At 34.6% G+C, this 8,379-nt stretch overlaps 2 protein-coding genes across 2 annotated transcripts; one reads left to right on the top strand and one right to left on the bottom strand.

Annotated features, from left to right (window-relative positions):
• Positions 1 to 2,449, top strand: LOC107920885 (uncharacterized; the record flags this gene model as incomplete). Its single annotated transcript, XM_016850708.2, has 7 exons — positions 1 to 36; positions 396 to 509; positions 639 to 701; positions 780 to 827; positions 965 to 1,018; positions 1,995 to 2,052; positions 2,149 to 2,449. Coding segments are annotated over 7 exons (417 nt in total), but the record flags the coding sequence as incomplete, so codon positions are not given.
• Positions 2,450 to 5,035: 2,586 nt separating this feature from the next.
• On the bottom strand, positions 5,036 to 6,681 carry LOC107929184 (uncharacterized). The gene has a single exon (XM_041108167.1). The coding sequence runs from the start codon at positions 6,599 to 6,601 to the stop codon at positions 5,279 to 5,281; it is 1,323 nt and encodes a 440-aa protein (XP_040964101.1). The 5' UTR covers positions 6,602 to 6,681; the 3' UTR covers positions 5,036 to 5,278.
• Positions 6,682 to 8,379: the final 1,698 nt, after the last annotated feature.

Below are 8,379 nucleotides of genomic sequence, written 5' to 3'. Positions count from 1 at the left end.
TATGCATCAAGAAATATTTTTGAGGCTGGAAAGTTGGTAATATGCTCAAAAATTGCTATTCCCCCCCCCCCTCCCCCTTGAATTTGATTTTGTTGTGGCGTTCTTTGCTTATGAATGTGTTGTGAGTTCCACTAACGAGTTCACTAATGCCTGTTGCTGTGTTGATTATGCTAATGATCAGTATTTAGTAAATATGGGTATTCTGTAGAACTTGCATCATAGCCTTTTGGCTGATTTTTTTTCTCCTTTGATTTTATATTTTTGTTCTACATTGCTGATCTTATTTGTTTGATGGTAATAAATGAAATTCCTTTTCTGGTGCTTGTGATCTGCTAAAATTTGGCATTACTAAAGTTTAATGCAAATTACTTGTTTCATATCTCGGCTACCGTCAGTTGGGCAGTTGCAAGGAACTGATGTCAGGCATGGAGGTCGCCAAAGATCAAGAACTAGTAGACGGAACTGTTGCACAGGAGTCTGGAAAATCCATGCCGTCATCTCAACAGGAGGTCTTGTTCTTATCTTCACCATGGAATGTTGATTGATTAAAGATCATAGCTATGTACTGGATTAAAATTATTTTTCTGGAGTTCTTCAGTTGAGGTGATTTACTCTCTTTTTTCTTATGTCTATTTTAGGAGGCAGTTGTAAAGAAAAAATACGGAGGGATTATGCCCAAGAAGCCTCCACTTATCTCTAAGGTGATTTGTGCTGCAAGTTACAATTTGTTGTTTCTTGATTGTGCTGATTCTCTTCTAAGTTTTTCATTTTGATGTCAGGACCATGAACGTGCCTACTTTGACTCTGCAGACTGGGCACTTGGAAAGGTACTTTAAAGATTTCTCCACCACTGGACTCCACCCCCTACCATTCTTTTTTTTTTTTTTGGTTAGCTTGGTATGCTAATCAATCCAGTTAAGCTGAACTTACCAATTTTTTTTTTGATGTTCTTGGATGCTAACAGCAAGGTGTTGAGAAGCCCAAAGGTCCACTTCAAGCCCTCCGTCCCAAATTGCAGGTATTAATTCAATGCTTGTAAGAGATATTTAATAATATTCCCTTCTTGTGTAATGTAAGTTGACTTAATTTTGGTCCAAATCTGATGGATAACATAGTGAGAATTGTATATGTATGTATTGTAAGAATTGTAGTAAATTCCTCTGATTAGTGAGAGCAATAGAATAGCCAGTCCATCGTTAATGCTGCAGGATAGTGCTGTCTAAAGAAAGTTCAAATCAATATTGTCCACTTTTGTAGGATTCCTTTATTGGTCTAAATTTTAGATTAATCCGGTCCACTTTTCGGATTATTTATATTGGTCACACCTACGTCTCTTTAATTGGTTCAAAAGATAGTAAACAATCTTTACTCACTTATAGATGTCTGGAGGGACAAAAGGGGTTTCGATAACAACTGAACCAAAGTGGGTTACTTTATAGGTTCCATATGGGGTTCTCAAACAACTGGAGTTTTTGGATTTACTTGCTTTATATTTATGTTCGGAAATGGAAGATGATGTAAAAAGTCTTGTCTAGCATCTGCACTAACATGACTTAAAGTTTAAGATAAGAAACTACCTTAATTACATCTTTTTATTTTGGTACTGTATTGACTTGGTGTGGTCGTTTCTTCAACCTAATTAACTTGCATTTCATACTGAATTTAACATTTTATAAAGAGCAACTGAATGATTTCTGATACAAGATGTTCCCGGAATCATGTTGTAATGGAATTTTTATGCAGTGTCTTTGTAAATTTCAAGCACGTAACTTCCAGGAAAGAGAAAAGTAAAAGGATTTGAGATGATTTTCATTGCAATTCTCCTTTTTTTCCTGTCCAATATTTTTCCTCAGATGTGTGTTCCCATGGTCTACTTTTGATTAATCACTTGCCGTTATATCCCATTTTGTTTTCTGCTAGTTAGTCGTTTTTCACTCATTTATTTAGTACTCTTATGATGCATGGTTATGATTACTTCTGCACTTTGTCTTCAGCCTACACAACAACAAACACGATATAGGAAGTCTCCATATGCTCCATCAGATGTCGAAGGTATGCCTAGTTCATTTTGTATTTCACATTCTGATTTTCAGTTGGAAAATGGTGGTGATTAATCAAATTCAATTCAATTATCATGTCATTGTGTAGATGGAGGGAGTGGCCAACCAGAGGATGGGACTGCCAATGAATGAGAAACTGCGCTCAGTCTTCTGGTTTTCCGAGAACTATCGATCGCTATTCAAATGGCTAGACAGGTAATGAGTAATTTTCAATTGATCTCGTGGATAAACCTGGTGGTGAAGATGTTTCCATATCTGTTAAAAGTTCAACAAGTTACAAGATTTATGGAGTTGTGAACTGTGGGAACTGAAATGTCTATTGTTCCAAGGTTATTCTAATGTGGAACATTATTCTTCATATAATACGAGTAAACCACTTATATAACGAATTTTCGCTGTTTTACACTGATAGTTTGCTTCATTGTTCCGTGGAAAGGAGAAATCAATCAGTTCAAATTACCTAGTATGAACTTTGCCCACAAGCTACAAGCTACTTGAATTTGATTCGGAAAAGAAATTCGAATTCGACTTCGACTTCGACTTCGACTTGACCATTGTTAAGTTGAAAGTTGAGCTCGAGCACCTAGTGAGTTGAATTCGAGTATGTTATTAAAACTCAGTCTAGCAGAGATTTTATATTTTTAACTGGTACTGGAAAGACCTAATTTAGTAGTCTCGCATGTATATCGACCTTAATTTTTACTTCCTCTCAATTGAGTTCCAACCTATTCAAGAATCAAATTTTAAATCCAACTCAAACTGCTTTTAGGGCAGTTTTTCATTGTTTTTGAAGAGTACTTTTGAAAGTGCTATGGAAAAGTACTTTTGAGAATTTTGAGGAGTACTTTTGAAAATTTAGATGTTTGGTATTATTGTCAAAAATTACTTTTGAAAAATAAAATGTCTATTTTAGACCTTAGATTATAAAGTAACAAATATGTATTTAAATAAGGTTCAAATTAGTTAATATTATGATATTTTAGCAAAATTATAAAAATAATTTATTATAATTTATTGTTAATGTTTTAATATATAATATTAATTTTAAATATTTCTAAGTAATTAATATTAATTATTTATTAAATTTAATTAGAATATATAAATTATATTTAAATATTTAAATATAATAATTAAATATTTGTAATTAGATATTGACATAATTGTATTATTTTAAAAATTATTTTTTATTTTCAATTAATGCTTTTAACATATTTGTATTATTTTATTGTAAAATATATTTGAATATATAACTCATATTAGATATTAACATAACATAGAAAATATAAACCTAACAAACTAAAATATTATATATATTTAGATTAAAGTCTTAAAAAGGGATAATATTTATATACCAAATATAAATACTAAAAATTTTGGGAGAAGACAAATGTTAAAAATGTAAATAGAAGCCAAAAACAATTTTGGCAGATGGAGAAGTTAAAACTTTTTAAGTTGAATTTTTTTTTGAAATGATGTCCGTTCTTTATTGCTTTTCAGGAAAAAAACATTTTTACATGCAAAAGCTCATCTGAAAAGCAATAAAGAACACAGCCTTAGTAATCACGATTGGAATCGAAATTTCTCTAGCGTCTGTAATTTATGTCTATCATTTTAGCTGGTGTTATTGGAAACTGATTAGCACTTCTCTCTGATAAGAAATGTAATGTAAAAACAGGTTAAAAGATTAAAAAAAAGCATAATCAAAACAAAATTAGAATACGAAAATTTGTACTATAGGAATCATCATTGTATCAAATTTTATAAAAATCCATGGTTCATCAAATCACCGGTTTGTCTATCCAATTGGTTCAAAAGAAATTTGATTTAGTTGGTTCAATTGATTTTTATTTTGTTCAACCAATCAATACTGATTTTGAGTCAATCAATTTAAAACTCCTTTTTGAATTGCTACCCTGATCGGTTCTTGATCCAACCGATCAATTTAATCCGATTCAAACAACATTGTGAATTAATTTTGGAGTTTTGTAAAATGATACTAACATATATGGTAAAAGAGTGTTTGATTCAGGGAATTTTATATTTACAAATCGACTAATATTTTCATGATCGGATGAAGAAAATTACCTTGAATGTATATATAATAATATTACCAACAATGTTAAAATTAAAAAAATATTAAAGACAATTTTATTTTAGCCAACTCTATCCTTTAAACAAAGAAAAAACAAATCTTAATAGGTAGTAAAAAAATAGTGTTGAAGATGAAGGATGAATAATTTGTTTGTTGGATAATGAAGGTGTTGCAATAACCAAAGGGTGAAGGGAAAGGTTGATGTAAGGATAAATGTGAAGAATGTTGAGGGGTGAAAACTTGAAGAGTTTTTGGGGAAGGCAAAAACTTCGTTATGGAATTATAAAATAGACAGCATCATTATTGACCAACTAAATTTCCATGTTTACCTAATACTCTCCTGAGCAACAATAAGTTTCATCCCTTCTAATCTATCAATAATTCTACCACCTAATATGTAAAATGTATTCTTACATAACTTCATATTTCAACTAAATGGACACTTTGCTGTATGTTGAAGTCCAACCTCTTTTTTCCTCCAATTAAAAGCGATAGATTCTTTGGAACTTGAATGCACTTGTGTCTCTAAAATATAGGATTGCTTTTATACACTATATCTGTATGGGCATACATTTGTATTGTCAAAAGAAGATTTCACCATTTCACTAGTGTAATTAAACAACAATCTAGGATATCCTATTATTCTCCCCCTTTGAAATATGAATGTAACAGCAGCTTCACACACAGCTGGAATTCTTTAATCCTCCAAATTCCAGTGGAGAGAGCTTAATGCTAAGGCGTGCACCTCATCATTTCATAGTGAGCCCAACTCATTACACTACTCAAAAAGTCAAAACACCAATCATAAGCTATGATGCCGCAGTCAACAGATAAGGAAGTGGTAATATAAGATGATAGCAACCTCACAACAAACCCCAACATCTGCCTCAACCTTATCAAATCAATAAAGCAGAAAGCCTGATACTACAGGTTGAACCCACATATTCTCTCAACCAATCACAAACCCAGAACAATGATACACAGCTTACAGAACATAATTAAAGGAAAAAGGCATAATCAATTCAATTCTAAGGAAAACTATTAGTAGTAAAACTGATTTTCCACGTAGTATACATTACTAGAGTCAACTATACATATTCATTACCAGCACATGCAAACCTTGAAATCACTTGGAAACCAAAAGGATTTCTGGCTTCTTAGCCTTGCTAGGTGTGTTAGCATTTGAAGGCGCGTTTGCCACAACCGTAGCAGCCGCCTTTGCTGCTGCTCTTGCACTCTTATCCAGCCTAATCAGACTTTGCAATGCCAATATCGCTTGTGGTGCCAAATCATGAGAGGCCCTCGCGTATAGACACCTAATGGCGATGGACGCAGCGTCCTTTTCATCTTGTGAATTGGAAGGACCAAACAAACAATGACCCAAAATTGTAACCACCGGCCTCAAAAGTTCCCAAGGTAAAGGGATTCTCACACCCTTTTTCTCCAAATTCTCAGCATCTTCTTTATTGATACCCAAATTGTCCATCTCCACCACCACATCCTTAATCACATCATCTTCAGTGCCCACGTCGTCGCCGTCGCGGCTTCTCGTTCCGTTACTAAACCCCGAATCCTTCCTAAAAAAGTGATCGTGCCCATTACTGTTTCCGTTACCGCTTTCGTGGTGATCGAGATCGTCCCCGTCCAATTTGGTTCTGCAAGGACAATCTTGCCCCGCCCAAGCGGCGGCGAATGTGCAAAAGTCCAGCTTAGACCAAGCCGGCATTTGAGAGACTTGTTTGTAGTAACAATCAAGAGCGGTTCCAACGATGACGGCTCGCTTAGTAGACTTTACAGCTAAATGTGGCTCGAGCGGAGGTGATAAAAGGCCGACGGATTGTCTAGATCTGTCGTCAGCGGGCTTGTTACGAGGGGCATGGTACAGAGAGGGCTGAGAGAGGTCGGGAATTTGGACGAGGAGAGGTTTCCCGGAACGGGATTTGACTTCGGAAGAGTAAACGGCGAGGAGAACGGCTTCGAAGCCGGAGAAGGAAGGGAAGGAAGAAGAATCCGAGGTGTGGATTCGGGAAAGGTAGGTGCCGGAGAGAAGAGGGAGGAAAGAGAGAACAAGGAGGCGGAGATGAGGATCAGAAGATTGGAAAGTTTCGTAGAGCCATTGGCAGAGAGGGTCAGAACCGGAGCCAGAGGTAGGAGAGGAAAGGGCGGAGGAAATGAGGGAGTAAGCGGCGGGAGAGGAGAGGAGAGAAAGAGCGGGGCGGTCGGAATCGGCTAAGGAGGAAAGAGTGGTTCCGTCGGAGGGGAGGAGATAGGAGAGGGATAGGATGCGAGAACGTTGTTTAGAGACGGATTCCCACCAGGAGTGCATAGGATCGTTGTCGGTGGTGCTGGTGGTGGCGGTGGAGGGAGGAGGTTGGCGGGCAGTAGAGGAGGAGGTGGAGGAGGAGGAAGGGGAGGGGAAGTTAGTGGAATGGTTGTGGGGGAAGTCCATGGCGGAGTTGAAGGTTGTTTGACTTGCGTAAGACTCGTGAATTTAGCTAAAGATTTTGGGATTTGGGCTTATGGTTTTAGCAGCTTATTGACTACAGGAGTTTTAACTTTTAACTTTTAACTGAGGCTCACCCTTTTTTTTTTCAATATTAACCAAATAATTACAGTAATTTAATCACAGTTAATTTTGAAAGTAAGTAAATAAAGATAACTAATCACAATGTTGATATTTTTAGTCATTTGTACATTATTTTTATTAGTATAATAATAAATTTAGCTCTTAAAGTTTACACATTCAATCAATTTGATCTTAATTTAACAAGTTTAGACGGTAACATTTACACATTTTGTCAACTAGTTCTTGGTTTAATAAATTTAACCTATAAAATTTACACATCCTGCCAACATTTATATAAGATATATAAATATCAAAGGCTAAATTTGTTATTTATCAATTAAAATGAGGTACAATTGACAGAAAATGTTAACACAGTGATTAATTGTCCTTATTTGGTCACTTTCAAAATTGACAGAGATTAAATAGCATCGATTTTGTTGAGATCGATCATTTTGCTCAATTTTGAAATTGAGGACTGAAAATATGTTTTTACCTATTTATTTAACTATTGTTGAGGGAGGTTTGTCTTGGACCTACAAACAAAAGCTATTGTCCTCGTGGAGGGATTTTGTCTCTCGTACTCCAACGAGAGCCCAAACTCCGTGAAGTACGAGACTACAATATTTAAAAAAAAATTAAAGGTCTCCTCGAGGACAATACCTTTCGTTCGAGAGTCCAAACGGTTACTTAATGGATGACACCTCAAAGACTTATTCCGAAAGAGAGCTAGCCCTCTCAAATATCATGAATATTTTTTTCTTAAAATATATAGATTAAATTATTTTTTGCAAAATATCTTTTAAGTAACTCGACACTCATACGAACGTCAAGATTCTTAATTCTTTATAATAGTCACGATTGATGAAATTATTTTATTATAACTTCAACCCTTGGATGTGGAGATCTATATTAATATTTTTCAATATTTTCTCAAGATTCTTGTAGTTAGTTTGATTTAATGTAGTTTGTCTTCGACTTTTGTATTTAATTTATACATATTTAACTGGATGTAATAGGATCTCAACACTTATAGGTGTCGAGTTTCGAGATTCTTTTTTGCATATTGATCTTGACACATATTAATATCGAGGTCATGCTATCTAAAATTTCCCATTCTTTTTCTCATCTAGATCCACCATTAATCTTAAAAATCACCATTTCGCACAATTATTCTTGATTATGTTTGGAGCTGATTTGAATTTTTGTATGATTAGGAAAATGTAAGCTAAAGGCTTAGTAATTGAGATAGGCAAATGTTTGGTTTGACTAGTTATTCAATTCATAGTTAATGATTAATCTAAGTGATTGTTAGGCTAATGAAAATATTAGGAGAGAGTGTAATGAGTTGTTGGGTGGACCTTAATGATCTAGTTGAATAATTATCAAGTTAGTTAATATATACACCAACCATTAGGGTATTTATAAGAAATACATGAACTTATGTAATTGGGATGAATGAGAGTGATAGATGATGCCTATAATCTATGCTCCAACTTAGCTGTTCATGCTTCGATGTCCGTCACCATTTAGACCCTTAAATTGGTTATTAGTTCAAGTATATTATTAGGTGTCATTAATTGAAGATTTTCCTAATCATTTCATTTTTTATACCCAAGTTGTCATCACTTGAGTCATATTTTATTAGTTTAGATCAATTGTTT

Source organism: Gossypium hirsutum, chromosome D12 (genome assembly GCF_007990345.1).
Source record: "Gossypium hirsutum isolate 1008001.06 chromosome D12, Gossypium_hirsutum_v2.1, whole genome shotgun sequence".
In the NCBI taxonomy this organism is placed as follows: Eukaryota; Viridiplantae; Streptophyta; class Magnoliopsida; order Malvales; family Malvaceae; genus Gossypium; species Gossypium hirsutum.
This window is presented reverse-complemented; position numbering and strand designations above follow the sequence as displayed.

What these genes read in the sequence shown, in the direction of transcription:
- LOC107929184 (XM_041108167.1), bottom strand. Translation starts at nt 6,601, where the DNA reads ATGGACTTCCCCCACAACCATTCCACTAACTTCCCCTCCCCTTCCTCC.